Source organism: Corvus hawaiiensis, chromosome 3, assembly GCF_020740725.1.
Source record: "Corvus hawaiiensis isolate bCorHaw1 chromosome 3, bCorHaw1.pri.cur, whole genome shotgun sequence".
NCBI classification, from domain to species: domain Eukaryota; kingdom Metazoa; phylum Chordata; class Aves; order Passeriformes; family Corvidae; genus Corvus; species Corvus hawaiiensis.
This window is the reverse complement of record NC_063215.1, coordinates 33,124,456-33,145,906: the sequence shown is the minus strand read 5'-3', so window position 1 is coordinate 33,145,906 and position 21,451 is coordinate 33,124,456. Positions and strand designations below refer to the sequence as shown.

The window sequence follows — 21,451 nt, the reverse complement described above, 5'->3', positions numbered from 1 at the left end:
AATCACTGATATAAAAAAGGTAGCAGGGAAGACAAGTTATGCCTTCTGACAAAACTCACCCTCTTTTTTGAAATTCAAACATTATCACACCAAGTAACTAAGTAATGGAGCCTTTTCCAAACAGTTCTAATACTAATAAGCAGTGACTCAAAATGGAAAAATGCATTTTTATTTTGAGAATTAATTGGGGTCGGTTTTTTGGTTTTTTTCACAATAATAAATCATTAGCATCCACTAGAAGATTTTAACTGGAGGGGATAAAGGTAGTAGTGTAGTGCCACTTATTCAAAGAGCAATAATGGAAAGAATCAGATAAAACTTAACTACATAGCAGGGAACACAGTCATTACACCCCAAAGGAGCGAGAAAACAAGGCTGGGGAAGAGTTCAGGAAAACTCAGGAGTTTTTTTAAGACCTGCTATTGAAGGTCCCACACAGAAGTTACAACTCTGCAGACAGTCTTCTTTCTAAACAGAAATCACTGAACTGGGATTCACAAAATCAAAATACAAAAGTAGAAACTAAATCAAATAATTAAAGTTGAGCACCATATAGCTCAAAAATAAAGGAAATGCTAGAAATGCCAAGATTCAAAATGAAATAAAATTCTCAAAGGATATAAAATAAAACACTTTATAAGAAGCCCGCTACTAGAACAGAATTGCATCTCTGTCAAAGAACATAGAGGTGTCAGCAGAGCTTAATGACTGAAGTAGTTTTTCCATCAGTATTCCCTGCAACCAGCTAATGAAATTAATTCCAAGAGGAGACAAGACAGACAGAACACAATGGAAGGGAGCCTATAAAGGAAGATGTGAATGCGTGTGTTGGTTTAACACAGCCTGGTTTTTGGTGGGGGCAGGAGAGAAGCTGCTCCAAACTTCTACGTCCAGCACAGAGGCAATCGCTGAAGGCTCTGATGATGGGCAGGTTACCAGCCCAATTAGAGAAGCTGGTAATGCCTCTGTGATGACATATTTAAGAAAGGAAAAATGGCAGGAAGTTCTCTCTCTTCTTCTCCCAGGGGGTGGTGAAGTGGCAGCAGGGACCCATCCCAGCGGGGGCTGCTGTGGCCCATCCCGGAGGGGGCCACCAGGGGCCATGCAGCCGGGTCCTTCCCAAGGCTGGGATCATGTGGGCATAGCCCTCCTGAGGCTGGAGCCACCCATGTGGTACCGGCAGGGACCACATTGCCAGCAGCGAGAGCCATGGAGAGCAATTCCCTGATGCGGAGCCCAGACAAGATCAACCTCTCAACTGAAACTTGCAGACACCAACTTTCTTCCAAGTCAGGGGAAAAAGGAAAAGTGAGGACATGTGAGGAGAACCAACATGGTGGCACCGAGGTCAGTGAAAGAAAAGCAGAGGGAAGAACTGCTCCAAGCGTCGGAGCTGAGATTCTCCTGCAAGCCGTGGTGAGGACTATAATACAACAAACTGTTTCCCTGTAATTCATGAGGAGCACAGGGGGGTGCAGAGATCCACGTGCAGCCCGTGAGGAAGAGTACTCACGCTGGAGCGCATGGATACTGAAAAGCTGTAATCTAGTGAGGAACTCAAACAGAGAGAGATGACCCTTGCTTTTAGAGCTAGAGGAAGAGAGCCTTCGCTTCCGAACTAGAACAGCTCATCCTTAAAAGACTAAACCCCATGAACTAAAGTGAGCCCTGCTAGGCAGTTCTGGGAAGACTGCTTGGCCTGTGGGAGGGACTCACGCTGCAGCAGGTTCGGGCGGGACTGCTGCTTGTGGAAGTAAAAACCACACTAGGAAAGTTTGCAGAGAACTATCTCCCGTGGGAAGGATCCCACGGCACAGCAGAAGAAACTCTTTGCTTAAGCAAAGTGAAATAAGTGAAGTAAAACTCTTTGCTTAAGCAAAGTGAAATAAGAAGTGAAATACTGACCAAAACCCCATGTTTTGTTTCCTTGCGTGGTCGGTGGAAAGAGGGAGAGACTGGGAAAGAAAGGTGTTCTGAAGGTTTGCTTTAGTTCTCATTACCCTTTATACTTTTAATTCTGTTAATAATAAATCTTCTCTATACTATTTAAGTTTTGAACTTGTTTTGCCTTAAAGTTTTTTTCTTCAATAATCCTTATCTCAACTCATGAAAATGAAGTTTTCAGTTCCCCCTCCTCTGCTCAGCTATAGCAGAGGAAAATAAGTAGATGGGTTTTTCGTGGGTGCCTGGTGCTTAGCCAGCGTCAAACCACGACAATGGGTAAAGGGCAAAAATTAATGAGCTTAAATTAAGTTAGACAGTCTTAATAAAGGATTTCTAAAAACAAGGCTGTCGCTGAACAATTTTATGAACAAAGAGCTAAAGAAACATCTCTTAGGAAAGGTTCAGATTTAGTCTATTCATCCTTGGGAAAGAGCGAAGGAACACGGAACCTCTCAGCCTCCTTCAATTGTACTTAGCATCATTCTATGATTTCAGTTATATTAAGTGAAGTAAATATCATCTTCTTACAGTCCCAAGAAAATACTATTTAAAACACATTTTCTTCAACCAAGGAATATCTTCTTACCGTGGTTTGTGCTTTCTCTTGCAAAGCCACATTCGAATAGTCTTTTGTATTTTAATGCAGGCACTGGCTCGATATTTTATCTTATTTTTCACTGTAAACACACAGAGGATAGGGTCTTAATGTTTTATACAGTCTAACACAACTTCTATCTTCCTCACACATTTGATGTCTCAAAACTGTATGCAGACTACATATGCTTAAGAGCTTGTTCTATATTGGAACCACAACACTTAAGACACAGAACAGCAGAATTCACAATCTTGGGCCAGGTATAGAGACTCCCACCCAAAACCAACAGGAACAATGAAACATGTGCAGACCCCATCTCTACCTTTACTGAAACACCACAAGTGCCAGTCTCTATTCCACACCATCTTACTCCTACTCTGCACAGTAAACTTCAAGACCAGGTTGGATAGGGCACTGAGCAACCTGGTCTAGTGGGAGGTGTCTTTGTCCACGGCAGCAGGGGTTGGAACCAGATGATCATTAAGGTCTCTTCCAACCCACACCATTCTATGACTCTATAAACTGGGCAGGCCAAGCACTTAGAAACTGCGTATCAACAGCAACAGGGACTTAATTGCTGATGAGCAGTAATTCCTGGAGTGGAGCTGTTTGCCCTGTAATTTATGTCAGTACTTTCAAACATGCAGTTTCTGTCTGAATATGACAACCTTTGGGCAGGCACTTCCCAGAACTAAATGATTCCATGTTGCCAGCTACGAGTGGAACTACTCTCTCCTGCTGATGCTGAAGTCTCTTCCGGGCAAGACCTGTGATAGCTGGTTAGTTATGGGCATGGGATCAGCCAGGACCAGTAAGCACCCAGGCAGCCTGGACACAGGAGACTAGTGCTGGCCCATAATGCCCATTTTGTAAAACCTCTGCTGTAACCCCTCCTTATGTACCTAACACACAGCACAAAAAAAAAAATCTCACCAACCTTGAAATCAATTACTCAGATTTCAGTATGTAACCATCTGCTATACATGTCCTTGGCCACATTTCAAGGTGATAATAATTGCTTTGCTGTATTTTTAACAAACATTTTGATTTAATAAAACATAAAATACATACATTTAATCACCGAGAGAGAACACCATTGAACTTTTTTCCAACGACTGCAGATAAGCCAGCGATTCACTCGTTTAACCAGCTCTGCTAAGTGATCCGGATCAGACTTCATTATCTGATCAAACTCTGCAAACTAAATAATAATTAAAACAAGTTTTACATATTAGGAGGACAGAGAGTGTTAGACATTATTATTTAAGATCATGCTGAGTTAAAATGTTAAAATATTTTTTATGTAAACTGTATGTTATTATATCAGTTTTCAATTAAAGTGAGCAGGTACATTTTTTTACACTTTATCGTTTAATGATAACAGAAATGACAACTGCAGATTTTTTGTTTGTTTTATGGATGTCCAACACTTGGCATTTTGAATAATATAAACATTTACTAATCACCAAAACTATTTCTTGCCAAAATTTTTTTAAATCAATTGTTTTTCTACATCCTGGAAATGAACTCTGGCCTTCCACAACTTCAAGACACATCTAATTATATATCTGTGGAAAAAAATAAAAGCTGAAAGCGCGTCTCAATTTTTAACCTTTGTATAAGGTTCTCACTGAAGGCAACATTTTCTGAAAATCCTGCACTTCTGTTTTCAGTAATTATATGATAGGAAGAATATTCTTCTGGGATTACAATAATTTTCCTTTCTCATCACAATAGCTCTCTACTTCATCTCCTTTCTCTGAATAGCAGCAGCAATGCTTAAAATCACAGAAAGATTTCAGGTATAAACAGATTTTACTAGAAAATATTTCTTCTTGGCTCTGACTTCCTCTTTTTAAAAGTCAACATAATTCTTGGAATACAAGCATTGCTTTAGAAATACTGTAGCATCAGCAACAAGACTATAAAACCAATTGTATCGGTACTAATACTGTGCTTTTTTCCAAGAAAATGAACAAAATTATTTACAAAAATCCTGGGCAACCTTATTTAGGTTGGCCACACTGTTATCAATATGTTAAACAATGTCACCTTCAAAGGTCCTTTCAAACTGAAATTATTCTAAGATTCATAATCATGAACTCCAAGAAAAAGATTACCTTGCCGGGTCTAAAAAACACCTTGGTTAGACCGAATTTGTAATCATTTTCATTCAGTCCCAGGGCTTTAAATAGGGCCTGAAACACAGAAAACAGAAAGGATTATATTCTGCCTCCTTCGAAAAACACAAAAACCAATGCTACAATACATTTTCTCTCCTGGATGATACAGAAGAATTAATTTCTTTCTTACTTTGCAAAAAAGCCTAGGGTCCAGTCGAGCCAATTTTTCAGGCAAGTACTTCTTGTACATATTATATAGTTCATGAAATGAAGCTCGTGACGGGAAACCACCTTGCATCAAATCCAGAACTGACACCATCCCTAAATTCACAGAGACACATGTACAAAAGCTGGGATCAGTAACACACAAATTAAGCAGTGAATTCTGTGATAACCAGTTAGTTTATGACATAAGACTCAAAGACGTTGTTCAGTGACTAAACCACAAAGTCCAGCTAGGACTTGATCAAACCTCAAGCATTTTTTGATGATGTGATCAGCCACAAAAAGTTAATACTGAACACATGAGAAGAACCGATAGTTTTCTCCCTACTTGAGAGGTAAGTAACACTCAATCGTGCATAGGACATTTTCCTAATATTTCCCTCTAAATTTTTTTTTTGTTTTTCAGCACATTCGAAATGTTCATTTTTAAAGGGAAGAAAAGAAACCCAAACCCCAAACCACCAAATAATGCCCAACCAGGTTTTTATTTTAATCATGTGAACGGTATTTGTGAGACATGGTGCAGATGCAACATCAAATACATATGCAGCGCTAGAAGATTTAGTGTACTTGAAATACAAGGTATCAGCTGCTAAGATGTAACTTTAATGTCCTGAATAATGTTACGACATTTTGGCTGCAACTAGGACACCAGTGAAGCCCAGACACAGTCAGTAAGATTCAAATTGCTTCAGTAGCATAAGCCATACCAGTTTTTACCCGCCACTTTACATAAGCCTATCAAGCAAGGCTGCAAGTAAGTTTTCAAGTTAGCCCTTAACTTGTGTTTGCTGTCTTAAAACTTAATCTTTTGCATATTTGCTTTCAACAGAAATTTAATTTGTTCATACTAAGTCTTTGTTTTTCAAAAAGTTCAGTGGGGCATGAGCAAATAAAGCTGTAAATTTGGAAAGCATCTAACATTTCAAGAATAATGAAGATGCAGCATTGTGTCCATGTTGGATGTTCAGTTAGTAGTGATATAAATAAACTTTTGAGAAAGTAAACCAGTATGATTAAAGGCTATCATAGTATCTATAAAACCAAAGAACACTGGAGTGCTTCAATTATTAGATACCTCAGCTAACACTGACTGCCTCTAAATGCACACAAGTTTCTAACACTTCAACTGCCAGAGAAATTTAAAATTCCACTGTCCCAGACTGAACTGGTGCCCTATTAACAGTGCAACAGGCAACAACAAAGAGATGGATTCAGCTCCAGGTCAGGAAATCTAAATGTATGTACCCAAAAATGGCTACATAGCTTCTTACATACGCACCTGATGTCTGACCTCTCAGTATAATAAAAACACAGTTGACGAAAACTGCATCAACTCTTCTTGTGAAGAAGAGGCCTAATGGCAGTTCAAATGAATTATTTCTAGGGTTCTATTGACTAAAATAGAAAGTTACTAAAAATCTAAATAGCTGTTCATAAGGCATAAATCACCTATCTTCTAGAAAACAGTTCAAGCAAGGAAATACTGCTTTCATCCCACGTATTTCAAATTTAGGTTAATATATATTCCCCAAAGTAAAAAACAGAGGGAAAAATACCAGAGGCATACATTACCTGAACATTGAAGCTGAGAGAGGATCTGTCCTCCTTCAAAATGGTGACTTGTCATCTTCAGATTAGGTTTGATACAGCGAATAAAGCTGGACCCCTACGACCAAAGCAAGAAGTTAGCAAAATCTACACATTTTTAGAACTCCTAAAATAGCACATAATGATTTCAGACTTGGGGGGGGGGGAGGGAGGGGGGGAAGATACAAAATAATAGTATTCTAAAAGAGAAAGGCTGACATTATCATAGAATCATAGAATGTTAAAGGGCTGGAAAGGGCCTTAAAGACAATCAAGTCACAGCCCCATTCTTTTTTCTCTCGTATATCAGTTCTGCACTGTAACCTTGGTCTTGATATAACTGATATCAATGCTCAAGCTATTAATTGGATCCTCAATTTTGTTGAATTTTCACTCAACTATTCTCCTTAACATGTATACAATCTATGATTTATGACTCTAGATTCTACTACCCTCATTATATTCTACAGTCACAGCACTAAAGTGCCTCAGTCTTCTACAGTTCACATCAGCGAACAAATGCTCATTACAGGGCTCAGGTTCTTTGACCATCTGTGCATTTACAGCCTATCAAAAAAGCAAAATGAAAAAATGTATTTTTAATGGCTTTGTGGAATTTGGAAACAGTAATTAATGATAAATTACTTCTTAAATAAATTACTTCTAAGTAGTATTTCTAAATTTTCTGCAAATTAGTCATCAATGATAACCAATGCACAGAAAGAAGTAAAAGTGACACAAAAGGAGATTGCAGCACAGACAGATTTCATATTGCTTATTCAAATTGTTTAACTTTCATTCTACAACTTTTTTGAAGGTGGTGGGTTTTCCTTTTTCAAGTAACTCAATAACCATCACATGCACAGCAAGATGGTCCCAAAGTGCCATGTAGCTGCAAATTCCAAAGCAATTACTAATTACATTTATTGCAAGCCATAATATTGAGATAATCTATTTTGCCTTACATCAGAAAACTGTGAACCCACATCTGTATATATACTTACAGTACTGTGAAGCTTCTCAAGAAGCAAATTTAACTGAGTCTGTAAAAGAAAACAGGTATTTCAAGAGCCTTACCATGGCAAGTACAGAAATATACACACCAAATAGAGGTACAGCATTACTGCATGCATGTTCATTGTTAGTGAGACAGAACTGATAAACCAAACATTAATGAAATCATGCAAGTGTGCATGAATGGCCCTGAGGAAATTGATTGTATTTAATTGTACAATACTGCATGGACTGGTCACTTACTACAACACAGTTATCAAAAAAACATGCACGTCCCTTTGGAGAAATAAAAAATAATGACTATGCAATAAAATTATTAAAAAAACTGAGACCAATCAGCAATCATTTAAAAAAAAACCACTGAAAAATCGTGAAATCCCAAATTTACTCTATAACAAGCATTATTTGTATGTTAAATAATTAACACAGAAAATATATTCTCAGGGTTTTCTAGTGGGTTTTTTTGAAGCTAAGTCAACATTTATCTGCAATGATGTATTTTTATTTCCAAGCTTCCAACTTTTTTTAATTCTCTATTGATGACAAAAAAACTACAATTTTAAAATTACACTTACTGAGGTTGCATTTAAATGTACTGTGATGAGGAAAGACTGCAATATTATTTGGAATCAAGTCTTCAGGATAACCAGAGACTTAAGGCTATCAGAGAAAACAAATTAGAATTGCTATTGGAAGTAATTGGTAGGGACCTAAAATATTCCAAAACCACATCAGGAAAATGGCAATATTTTTACTTTAGAGATGTGTCTGTTTTGCCACATAGATTACTGCTGGGCCAGCCTTTATAGTTTATTAGCAAGCTTGAAGCATACAGACTGCAGCAATACAAAATTCAGTATGTCCTAATATATTCATTTTCAGCACTGGAACCAAAATTCAAAGGATCTGACTTTTGACTAATTTTTTTTAGCCAGATCTTTCCATTACCTTGAATCCAAGAAACAAGATTTGTATGGGTAGTGTGCATCACCTACAGCTGCCAGTTGTCCTTCTGGTAGATAAAATTGGTTTGGGATTTTTCAACTTAACATGGATATGGTTAGAAATAGTGCCACAAGAAGCATGACAAACACTAATAACCTCCTGCTCAGTTCTCGCTTACACATACTCTTTATATTTCAGCTTGATCATAACACTTATGTTTTCTTAAATTCAAAACACTTAAGTTTGCACGGGACAGACTAATTTCCATCAACAAAATACATTTCTGCTTGAGGAAAAATACCCCTTCCTTATACTCTGTGATTTGACAAGAAATAAGCCAGAGCTATTGTCAGGTGAGTTTCTCCAACAAAATGTGTATATGAGTAAAGCATATCGCTAAAACAGCTGCTCTTTGAGTTGTCACAATTTAAGTCATCATTAGCATACAGTAAAATCATTTCAAATAATCTTGAAGAGATCTGATGATTAATCATTATTTTCTCAACTGATTTATGACAATTAATTTTAATTAGTTATAAGGAAGGGATGTGTGAAGGATTTCATAAATAGAAGTCCCTGCAACATCATCTAATAATTGATATAATTAAAAGAATTTCTAATTTCAGTAGTTCAGAAAACTGACTTACAAATTAATGTACTAAGAATTCTTATTCTTAAAGAGATGAAATATCTAGTAAGATAAAAGACCTTATTTTGATGTCATCTGAAGTGAAATTTTCAAGGCTATTAGTGTTCATCAGCATCACATGCTGTGTCTGGGAAGGTAACACTAAATGAATTATTGGAAGTAACACATACATTCAAATGCCATTAAACTTGAAAACATTGAAAGAATTATAGATTGATGGGCCAGATCCAAAGAGGACATTAATTGTTCTAGGTGGAGGGGTGAACACCGAAGTTCAAAGGGAAATCCCAAAAAGTTCCCCACTCCATTGCTGCTTAACTTTAAAAATGCCTCCCTTCTAATTCACCTCTCCTTGGACAGTGGTATAATGCACAAGTCCGTATCACCTGAACATGGGGTGCTAAACTCAAGAGAAATTGAAAATTCAGATGGAAGGAAGTGGAAACTATCTCAAAAGATCCCCCAGTTGATGTCATCTAAAAAATTGTGGATCCTAGCTTCACTTACAGCAGACTCATGGCTGCAAGGTTTCCTCAGGCCATGGCTTACCTGTATGCAATTTTTCAGTCTACCTGATGATCATGTATTTTATATTAAACCAATTGCTACAGTTTAATTCAACAACCACTACAGAATAGGGAGGAGTTAAAAAGAATCATCAGAGCAAAACTCAAGAGAGCAGTCTGCCCAATTCCCAGTTAAATGCCAAAACCACTACCTTACAAGTCAGGCTCCGTCTCCTACTCTTCCTGGCCCCATTAAAATTTTATTTCTGGCTACCTAACCAAACAACTCCAGAAGGGTGTAACAAGAACACCCTTTGTCAGACTGACCAATAACTTGGCACTCACTACAGGAATAAAATAGCCATAGAACACTGAATACAGTATAGACCTGAAGCAGAATACTATTGCTATAAAAAGCAAGAGTGCTGCTACCATATCCTTCCTGTTCTTCAGCCCCTGCATCTTTAGAAAACAGTTCCAAATGATAGCCACAAGATATGATTATGCAAGAAGGAATTTATCTTGCAATCCTGATTCAGTACTTAACCTTAATACAGAGCAGAAATGCAGAAACACTCTTCTGCTACTGGTAGTGTCTCACTCTACATGAAGGCCTTTGGATTATCTGAAACACCTGTGTTCCCCAGGGACTGTGTAAAGAGTCCAGCTGGGAACATGAGGTGACTTTTTGGTTGCCCTAGGTAAGGTAGCACACCAAAACTGTTTCAGCACTTGACCTGAAGGCATACAAATCCTTCATTGGATCTGGCCCAAACGTGTTGAAAAGAGCTCCTGCTGAAATTGCTGCAGCTCTACCAACTGTAAATCCATGAGATTGAAAAATTTACCTGCAGCCCACGATGTGCCTGCTTTTCCTCTCTTAATTCCCCTATTGTTCTCTTTCTAGCCATCCTGAGCTGGAATAGTCCAGCTAAAATAAAACTGCTGAATGAGAAAAGGATGCAGAAAACATTTGCAGAAGACAAGGTTTGAAGGTCAGCTTTATGACATCAGAAGAAAGGAGAAAATGAGAAGCATCAGATTTAGGTATTGAGAAAGGAAACATTCAGCACAATGAATATCTTCCTGTGTAAGCCATGACTATGTATATATTTCAGAAAAGGAAAAACAGTGGTTAGGTTAGGTATTGAATTTTGAGAGTTCGGCCAACTGCAGTGAATCAATACATCTTCTAGAAGGCACAATTATAATAGGATGGAAGAACACATTTTGTCACTCTAGAACTTCCTAAAGTCCACAGAATCCAAATTTAAATCTCAAAACCTTTTGAATAAGGACTTCCATGTGGCTTTGCAAAATTCTGACTTAAAAATCACTGTATAATCTCTGTAAGGACTATTGTGAAAGATTGCTATGCATTTCTGTCAAAACTATGTAGATTGAATATAACAGTTTCTTATAATTCAACAGAAGAAAACCATCTATTTAATCAAATTTTCTTCTGAATCTCAAGGTACTGCTAGTTCTCCCAACCTTACATTCTACTTACTTCAAGTAACTTAAAACTGGCATAGGTTTCAAGAAGATAAGACTCTTTGCTATACAGTGTTACCTTGAATTTGTTTCCCACGCTGATGAAACTGAGTTTCCCAGCTTTTTGTTTGGGATCCTTGTTGTTGTTAGTGCTAGCTTCAAACAACTGTCGAACAAACTTGTCCTTGGATTCACATATAAGAGATTGAAGGGACATATGCAAAGCATCATTGTTTTTTTCCACAAATTGCATCTGAAAAGACAACCCAAGAGATAAAATCACATTTGTTTTACTGTCCAAGTTACTTTAGTCTAATGAGAAAACTAAAGGAAACTAAGTTACATACTTAATTCAAAAATCAGCAAGAACATGTGGGGCAAATATTCATATATTATTTCAAACAACTTTTCAAGTGGATACACAAAATGCCAGAGAGAAAAGACATTCTTAAATTTGAAGGGTGTTGTTGGAATTATGAAACCGAAGAAAGGTTTGGTGCCTTCCATTTCCAGCACTCAGCATATCATCAGCACCTGGGAATTCGGAGAAGCTTAATTCCTCACTGCTTGTAATACACTTAAGATCGGTTGTGAAATGGGAATTAACATGCATACTTTAATTGGTACATTTACACAGTTTGGAAAATGAAATGAAAACAGGTTATTTTAGTAGTACTATGACCATTTATGGATACTTGATTTAATAAAACATATTGTCCCTTCCTACAAACTTTATATATCTGGTTTATTTGAATTGGATCACTAACTTTGAGAACTTAGGAACAACACATTCCATTGAAACTTGGAGATCAATACACCAGTATCCAATTTCACATTAATAAAATCCTCAAGAGCTTTTGGTGCAACTTAATAGAGACTTTGGTATTAATGAACAGAAGAGGCCAAGACTACTTTGAAGAAAATGCCAATTTGCCAGATATCCCATAAAAGGGCCTTAATGGTGATAAGAATCAAAGCAAAAACACAGGCCTGCAAAGGTTACTTCAGCCATGAAGAGACAAGACAGGAATATGGATGCAGGCAAATACATGTCCTCACCCCAAATCAGACTCTGAGAACTGCCAGAAGTGCAGTGAGGGAAAAAAACACCAACCAAATAATGGAAGTACTACAAGGCAGCTGTTGTCCAAAAGTTTTAAGGCCCAAGCTCAGAAAGTCCCTCTGAGGGAGAGGATAAGTCAAGCATATTAACAGTTTCTGGACCTCATAGATCTGATTAGCTCTGACAGCAGAGTTTATGTGATCAAATCTGTCTTGTCTGCTCCTGAAGACACTTTAAGGCATTATTAGTGTATCATGATGAGGTACACAGTTAAAAATAGAGCACCTGGAACAAATAAAAATTGGCTCCAATTTTACTGGAATTCCAATTTCATTTATTATTTTGGTATCTACTCTGAGCAACCTCAGAAAAATCATGCAGGTAACACCTTCACCTACCTTATTTGTAAAATGACCTACAGAACGCATCAATTTCAAAACAGCATAGCAATTATTATTATTATTGGGAGTATTTTGAAGTAAATGAAGACAAACCCTTCAAGTAAATTTTTTCAATTGACAAAAAAACCCCAACTTTGGAAGTAGCTTCCTTCATACATGCTGGACTTATACAGACCAGAATAACAAACCTTTATGGATCTTCATTTTATTTTAAACTCTTGTTTTTGAAAATTGATGGTCTAGATACTGGCTTCAGGTCCTACAATGTTTTTGTACAATAAGTAATAGTCAAAAAAGCACAAGAATCTGGAACGTATTTTGAGGGTAGCAATTTCAGGTATTTTGTATTTTTACACAAATGAATCCATTGCCAGTAGAAATGGAAAATACAAAGTATGACAGGGACTGTGTACAAGGATAATCATGCTTCCAAAGAGGTACTCTTCAGTCTAACAATACTTTTATTTCACATCATTTATTTTGCTCCCCGGGATTTAAACACCTTTTGATGCAAGATTTGCAGTAGATTGTGAAACAATACATATAATATTGACACCATTACCTATAGATTTGAAACAAACGTTTACAACAAAACATATGACACTAAAACTGGCTGTAACCTGAAAAGTTAAAAGGAACTGTCAAATACTCAAAAATTTTGTTTCAAAGTTAAGACTCATCAACTTTTGAACTTCTTTTCTAATCAAAGGAAATTTTGTCATTTAAGCTATATACGCTGAAACAATATAAATGTTCTACAAAACACAATAAAAATAGTGTTCCATAGGTAAAATTACCGTCTCGTAGCATACTGCTCCTGCAAAGTGTCGGATAATAAAGCCTTCATCATCTCTGATATTTCTGTGAACAGCCAATTTAGACTTTCTAGGAATCTGGAATTAAGAAGTTTAATTACAAAGAAGTATTACAATGGAAACTAAGAAATAGTTTTTCCTTAGAACACCACCATGATCTGCCAGAAACACTAGGTGTAAAAAATCATATTTCCTGTAAGTACAAGTGTGATGATCATCACCATTCCTGTCCAAACCATGATATTCCAAAAACCTAATTTCAAACTCTTTCACACTCTTAAATACATTGCATTCAAAATACAAGTCACCAGGATTGCTAATGCCAGCCAGTTGATTTTGGCTTTCTCTTTAATCAACACTTTCTGTATCATTCATTTGACAGCTGATGAATAGCCTTGTTATATGAATAGGATTAGACAGAAGCTTAAGATATGGCTTTAGATGGTATCTCTTAATAGGCAAGAACCCAGCTGATCACACACATACCACCAAAATGTTTCACTGCACAGCAATTCAGGCAAGCAGGAGTAAATGGAAACTTAATGAAAGGCAAATGGATGACAATTTTGGTAAATGGATGATAAGGGATGGCTTCCTCTGCTTGCATTTTTTCAGCATTTTTTTAATATCAACAGAATTCATGTATATAAATTGCAACAATTTGCATGAATCTTCCACACAATGCTGTATGTTAAAAACTAAACAAAAACATTTTCCTAGTATGATTCCTATTTTCATCTCTGAAGTGCTTGCTAGACACTAGACATGAGTCGAATGTTCTCCAAAGCAAGCAATTTTTGAAAAGAACAACAAAATAACTCATCTGATAGGAAATAATCTAAATTAAAATATGTTTTTACTTCCTTTTCATGCTTCACATGCTAACAAACTTCAAACGTAAGTGAAGAATATGGCTTTAGTTTCAGCAGGATATTAGAATTGTTTGAAGCCTTCAGTGAACTTTTCATCAAATTTAATAACCAAACTTGTCCTTAACAAAGAGGTACAGATTGTGCAGACTGGGTGGTATGAGATTTCTTACGAAAGGTTTTCATTAAATTGAAGTGTTACTATCAACTGTTCCAAGAACTGTTTGATTAAAGCAAGACAGACAACAAAAATAAACCTACTGAGAGCCTGAAATGGTCCTTGTGTTTTTGATGCACAACTGAAGTAAAATGCTGGTCACTTGGTTGGGGAAGACGATTTTCTTCATCCAGAATATCCAGTACACCTACTAATTTTGCTTCAATCAAATCTATTAATTAAAAATACATATATTTACAAAAATTGAATAGATCAACTAGTATCAGAACTAAACATTACACATCTAAATGCTGCTGATCTGATTCTGTATAAAAGTACTTAGGGAAAGCCATTAAACAAAATACAAGAAATCATGGCGAATTAATTCTATATATCTTAATTGGTATGTACAGGATATCCATCAAACCTACAAGTTCTAACTCTAACTTGTGGGACATGGGAGAAGAAGATCAGGAAGCAATTGTTTGATTTTAACTCTTGGTCTCAAGCTGAAATTAGTCATCCAAAAGGTGCCTAAGTCTCCCCACAGTATGATCATAGGTCTTTATGCGATGATTGCCTTGATTGCTGAGGGAGTTTTTTAAGGTTTTCATCCACATTTCACCACGTGTCAAAACAAAAAGGTTAATATTTCCATTTGATAACGTGATCAAGTGAGAAACAGAAATTTGTTTTAGGAAAGGCAGACCAGATTTGAGCATACAGTGGTGGTTTCACAACTTACAACAAGTGCATTGCCTTGACCTCTCACATACATATACTGAAGCCCTTGAAAGCTGGCACAGAAATTCACGCTATTGATACTATTAGACACAAACTCACAGTTTTGCAACGTTTTTCCATTATCTGTGTAACTGTTCTTGTAAGAGCAATTTTTACTACATACTTTTTTTCCTGTGGAAAGGATGAAACTGCTAATGCTTGTACTGCAGCAATGCCTATGAACTCTTAAGATTGTGAATTGAATGAGGCTATATATAAAACCATATAATTACTAGTGCTACGCATATTTTGCCTCTTGCGCTTGAAGCTTTTTTCCTCATGACACTAACAAAAAGCTTTAAAATTCAAGAAGTACATACCTATACAGTCCTGATTATCTACATAACGAACTTCATTAACTCCCAGGCCTTCCTTCTGGTAAAGTTCTTGTTCCTAAAGTTAAAAAAAAGTAATTGAAAAGAGAAAACACCAGTCTCAATTTCTTTTTTTACTGACCAAAAAAGAAATAATTTTTTTTTAATACACATGAAGTAAGTTTAAAAAATATAACATGAATCAACACACATTTGAGAATTTCCTTACACAGCTTAATATAGTCCAACTTTATCACCTTAATGGTAAGCCTGTTCAATTAAATATTCCCGTTACATATTAGCGATTATCCAATCTCTGGATACCTCATTTTAATGAGCGGTTAAAAATGAAGAAAAAAATATTGTTGGTTTTCAAAATTCCATATTCTTTTCTGACACAACCAGATATCACACAGAATGTCAACTGATTTTTTTTTTTTAATTCAAACATAATGTGTAATCTTATGAAAAGCAGTGCTACTTTAAGTATCCCTTCAGCAAAAACAAAAGAAATTCCTCAAATATAACAGTAAATATATCATACCTCTTTCAGAATTCTTTCATTAAAAAATTGCTGCAGTTTTTCATTACAGTAGTTTATACAGAATTGTTCAAAACTGTTGTGTTCAAAGTACTCTGAAAGACAGAAGTTAAACTTTCATGATAAAAGAGTGTTCCAGGAGTTTATATTAAATAGTAAACAAGAGAAGCTTCACAGTGCTATTATTTAAAGATGTGTTCAGATCCATAGCCATTTCTTTCAGTAAAATGAAATCTTTTACAGATTTCCAAGTTGTACACAAGATATCTAAAAATACTGCAGCAAATGATATTTCTAAGACAAATGACAGACAGCTGGCAGCAAACCAAAGCAAGATGCCATCATACAGTGAAATTGTACCAATATATCCTCAGGCATCTATGTTACAACAGGCTGGCACAGGATATCATAGCTCTAAAGACCTGAAAACCAAAGACTGTTCGCCTGGACAACCTTAGCAGGACTAGAGCACACCACAAAACATGCCCTATTTTGAATTTCAGTGAGCCAAAGACAGCAAAATCTTTACAGGAACCACCAACACCAAAAGGAAAACCCTCCCACTCTTCATTACAGAATTTATAATCGAATCTTTGATGGGAAAAAGTGACAACTAGAAATTATTTTAAGTATACTTACCAAAACCAGCTATATCTAGAACTCCAATGAAGAAAGAAGAAGTTTCAAATGGAAAACACTGGTTTACCCTTTTCACTACATGATCAAACAGATGACTATACACTGTTTTAGCCAAGGCATCACGAGCATTGTTTGCTTGTTCCACTTTCAAGGGTACCCTAAAAAAGCAAAATACAGATCTTATCTTTCAGAATTCCTTACTGTTAAATGCTGAGATTAGACTCTAAACTTAAAAACAGCCTTTCCAATACTGTAAATTAGGACCTAAAAAAACCCCCCTGATCTCTAGGCCAAGGTATGAAACATTCTTGCCACGTTAGACTATCTTACCTGTAAAACAAGAATAATGTTTTGTTACCATCAGTAGACATGAGATTCAGATGCTTTCGTAATTGTTTACTAGATAATTAGAAACTCTATTGACAATCCTCATCTACAAAATATATTTCAACTATTTTTTTATGACTTGTTTTGTTAGAATAAAGCCTATAGTTTAGTTTTTGCTCTGAAATTTTTTCCGCTCCTCACCCCACTGCACCAGTGAGGAGGCTGAGGGTGAACAAGAAGCTGAGAGGGGACACAGCCGGGACAGCTGAACCCAACTGACCAAAGGGACATTATGTATCATATGGCATCATGCTCAGCAATAAAAGTTGGAAGAAGAAGAAGGAAATGGGAATGATGTTAAGAATTTGAAATTTTGTCTTCCCAAGTAACCATTACACTTGATGAAGCTCTGCTATCCTGGGGAGCTGAACACTGACCTTCCAGTGGGAAGTGGAGAATGAATTCCTGGTTTTGCTTTGCCTGCACATGCAGCTTTTGCTTTACCTGTCAAACTGTCTTTATCTCAACACACAAGTTTTCTCACTTTTACCCTTCCAATTTTTTTCCCCATCCTACTGGCAGGGAGTAAGCAAGTGGCTTTGTGGGGTTGAGTTGCCAGCTGGGGTTAAACCACAGCAACAGCTTACACATAGTGCATCATTTCCGTCACTTCCCAGAATTCATAAGCACTAAACTAACTAATATTTTTTTTATTTATTTCTTCAAGGATAATACTTTTGATGCAGAATCATTAGAGTGATGGAGATCACTTTCTACTCTGACTGGTAAGGCACAGAACCAGAGACTCCATTCCCAAAGGACACTTGCAGCTACATAATATTAGATAGTAATTAGCTTTAACACACAATCTCGTCTTCCACTAAGTATCTATCTTATCTTAAGGTAATGAGTACTGACAGAAATCTTAGCTTATAAATAGAAGGAAGGTACCTTTGCATTCTGTTCTGATACGTTTAAGAGATCAGAATACTAATTCCTATGTCAGCTGCAGAGCTATTACATAATACAATACATTAAAATCTTTTATGTTTTTCACTTACTTTTTTAAACAACGTGACAAATAGCTGTACTGCTAGAGCATGTATTTACAAAATGGTCCTGGTTTTCAAAATAGCAAATTCTGCCATTATTAAGTACAATTCTGAAGACTGCACAAACCCTTCTTGTTAAATTTCATAGTATGCAGCAAACACACATGGAGAGAAAATGTAACTCTGAAACGCATTTTGCCCAACTGAAAGTTCAGAACCACAAAATAATGCTAAAAATGCACTGAGACAGTAGATACGCAAGAGCCCTATCAGAGAACTGACATTCAGAACAAGTAACTTTCTTCTCACAAACTTGTTTTCCCTCAGCTCTTCCTTTTCTTTGGTATGCACAAAGAAAAATGAATCTCTTTTTCTCCTCTTTTTTCTTGCCTGAACATGAAAAGATAAATTGTCCTTCCTCTATTTCACCTTCTTCTACTCTCCTCCATGTATCAGCTACTTGAATGGAATAAAGAAAAATTTTTCCAAATTCTAAGCACTTTGTTAAGGCTGCAAGAAAAACCCTTGTTGGTCCTCATGCCAACTGCTTCAGCAAGGTTTCCATTGATCTAGAGTCTGAGACCTAGCCACTGATGGGCTAGATTTAGCCTGTGGATAAGTCCATGCAGTTCCCAAATATATTCCAGAACAAATAAACTTCAATTAGAAATATGTATAATTTGCCCATGATTGACAACAACTGAGGGAGAGAGAGCAGGTGAAGCAGTATCTATCAATTACTGTCACCCAATATGGTTACTGATTCATAAATAAAGTAGCCTGGATGAAATAAGCCCACTTAGTTAAATACTCCACTTAATTAAAGAATCTAACCAGCACATTTGTAATTTGAGAAAAACTTAAGTTCAAAAAAATGCAGAGAAGTATTTTTTGAAAAATCTTTTCCAACTGAGGCTTCAGTAGCACACTAAAAAAACTGCATTTTGGTAGAAAATGTACTGCAGAAGAAGCTGGAGGACCTGAAATGATACAAGTTAATTTTTTCACCCTGTAAAATAATTTAGTTTGTGATGATGGAGTCCTCTCTGAAAGTCTTGTTGGAAAGGAAGAAACTGAGCAAGAGAATAGCACAGTAGCACATTTACAGTCTAGGAGAAGCACCAGATTTTGAATCCTAACACATTACTTCTCTCTGTAAACACACTTCACATGGATGGCAAAAACATAATCCAACAAGGTAATTATTATGGGGTTTTGGGAGACAAGGACAGATAGACGTAGTGTAGCCAAGTCCCCCTGGCAATTCACTGCACATGAGTATTTAATAAAATTCAGAGAGATTGCATTCAGCATCACCCTCCTACTGTTCCTTGTTGGCTCCACTGTGCCCAGCAGAACAAAGCCTTTGTTATACTCTGAGCACAGTGATTTCAGCCGAGCTATTTATTCACGGTGACCTATTAGGACTCACATGATCTACTTGCACACAAAAGGTCCCTAAGAAAGAGAGAGAAATGACTAGCTCTTTGGGTTGCTGGAACAAAATAAAACAATGTACTTGTCAAAACTCTAATACTGATAGCAGTCAAGTAGTTTCTAAACCACACTACCATAGAAAAAGTGGTGTCTATTTAACCAGTATCTAAAACAGTCCAATCCACTTTCCTTGTACATGCAGTAAGTCAAAGGAGAAGATGATATTGGTGTATTTATTAGAGTATGTTTGCTCTTAGATGCACAAGTTTTGAAAATGCTAGCAAAAGAGGCTTAATGCATTAATCATTGAGATATTGTAAGGAGTCTGCTGAACTCATTTTTGACACCCCCAAAATGAAACACTGGGGAAAAATAAGATCTGCTGGCACAAAAACATAGCTTCTTGTGTTTGCAGGCTTTTGAAACTGCAAACTGCTAATAACACCGCAGGCTTATCAGGATAAATATGCTGATCAGAAAATCTTTACAGTTTTAATCCAAAGTAAACTACAAGCTGTAACAAAAATTAAGAAACCTTCTTTGACGGTTTCACTTGAGAAGCGGTGACAGGGCGTGCCTTATAATGGTGGTAGCTTGGTATGTCCCACCAATCACTCTCAAAAGGAAACTATACAGACAAGCTTTATCTATGTGTTGTATGTACAACAGCCAAAACTAATCTGTTCTCAGAGGCTAAATCAGCAGTTCACTGAGAGCATTTCCAGTGGGGTGTCATCTGAATCTGACACGGACACAATTTCTTCTAAGCCCTTTTGTTTCTATTTAATACTTTCACTTAAAAGGAATGTGAAATTAAAGGTATTCTCAAAACTGGGCTAATAATACTGAATTAAGAAAGCAGAAAATCTTGGTAGCAAGATTAGCCTACAAAATTATTTTCAAAAATTCATAATGTAAAAATCCACATGATATATCTCAGTAAAGGAGAGTGGGTGGTGGTAAGCTGAAGAGACTTAAAAAATACAAATGGAAGATGGAGAATAACCAGGTAAGCAGTAAGTCAACAGAAAGATCAGCAATTATTGTGCATCACAACCTGAATTAAGTAAAAAATGTTACTGACTTTCAAAATCTCAATGCTCATATTGCCATGCATTACTATGAGTACCATCTGTACTGTATAATGTGTAATTTTCAACTCTAATGTTATCCACAATACTGATAAAGGTGGTCCTGGATGAATATATCAAGGATTTTGCTGTCAATTTAGACATGGTCTGGAAAAGAGCAAATAGTAAAAACTTGGTCAATATTTTTCACTGGAAACACTTTTTCCTGCAAGACCAACATTTTCCTACACATAAAGGTTGTAATGAAGGGAAAAAATTACTTGTAACTCTCCATATCATCTGATAAGGCAGCAAGATGATAATTACCCAAGTCCTCAATTTCTAGTAACTGGTGGGAGAGAGAGAGGAGGAATTTACACTGGGCAGGGAGAGAAGAAGAATTTACTCTCCAGAAATGGACTTTTGAATACGCTATTAAGAGGTCTAGATCTTGAGCTTTTAACTGAAGGCAGAATAACACATCACCCTCCCCCCAACACTACTTACCATTTGTCACTGCATTAGAACTTTTTCCATAATAATAATTTCCATAATAAATTTCCAAAGACAAAATATGCAAGGAATGTAAATAAACCACATTAATACAGATAATTAGGCGTTTCATATACTAAACTTCTGGTGTAATGTGAATAAAGTATTTCCAATTCACTAAAATCTGATTGTTTCCTTAAGTCAATAAAAACCACACGTCTATTCTTCCAAAAAGTGAACGTTCATTAGCTTCCTAACTAAAAGTTTGATACGTTTAGCTGAACACAGAGAATTGCTTTTAATGTGCTCAAAACTGCTTAGTCCAAGTTCAGTTTTTAATGTGGTGTTTCCTTGAACTCCAGAGTATACTCAACATAGAAAACGAGATGTTAAAATACACAGTTCA

General features: G+C 36.4%; 1 protein-coding gene across 6 annotated transcripts in view; it reads right to left on the bottom strand.

Annotated features, from left to right (window-relative positions):
* MYO6 (myosin VI) overlaps nucleotides 1–21,451 on the bottom strand; it is a 104,894-nt gene that overhangs the window by 22,159 nt on the left and 61,284 nt on the right. For 4 of the 6 annotated variants that reach the window (XM_048297393.1, XM_048297390.1, XM_048297391.1 and 1 more), the window contains 12 exons: nucleotides 16,668–16,825; nucleotides 16,032–16,123; nucleotides 15,494–15,566; nucleotides 14,495–14,622; nucleotides 13,347–13,442; nucleotides 11,165–11,338; nucleotides 7,482–7,520; nucleotides 6,463–6,556; nucleotides 4,853–4,983; nucleotides 4,660–4,737; nucleotides 3,611–3,740; nucleotides 2,531–2,621 (listed from right to left, as the gene is read on the bottom strand). In XM_048297393.1, coding sequence (XP_048153350.1) covers nucleotides 2,531–2,621; nucleotides 3,611–3,740; nucleotides 4,660–4,737; nucleotides 4,853–4,983; nucleotides 6,463–6,556; nucleotides 7,482–7,520; nucleotides 11,165–11,338; nucleotides 13,347–13,442; nucleotides 14,495–14,622; nucleotides 15,494–15,566; nucleotides 16,032–16,123; nucleotides 16,668–16,825 — 1,284 coding nt within the window. Of the gene's footprint in view, nucleotides 1–2,530; nucleotides 2,622–3,610; nucleotides 3,741–4,659; nucleotides 4,738–4,852; nucleotides 4,984–6,462; nucleotides 6,557–7,481; nucleotides 7,521–10,439; nucleotides 10,592–11,164; nucleotides 11,339–13,346; nucleotides 13,443–14,494; nucleotides 14,623–15,493; nucleotides 15,567–16,031; nucleotides 16,124–16,667; nucleotides 16,826–21,451 lie in introns of those variants that run through there. The other 2 variants (XM_048297395.1, XM_048297394.1) reach the window with 2 other exon arrangements.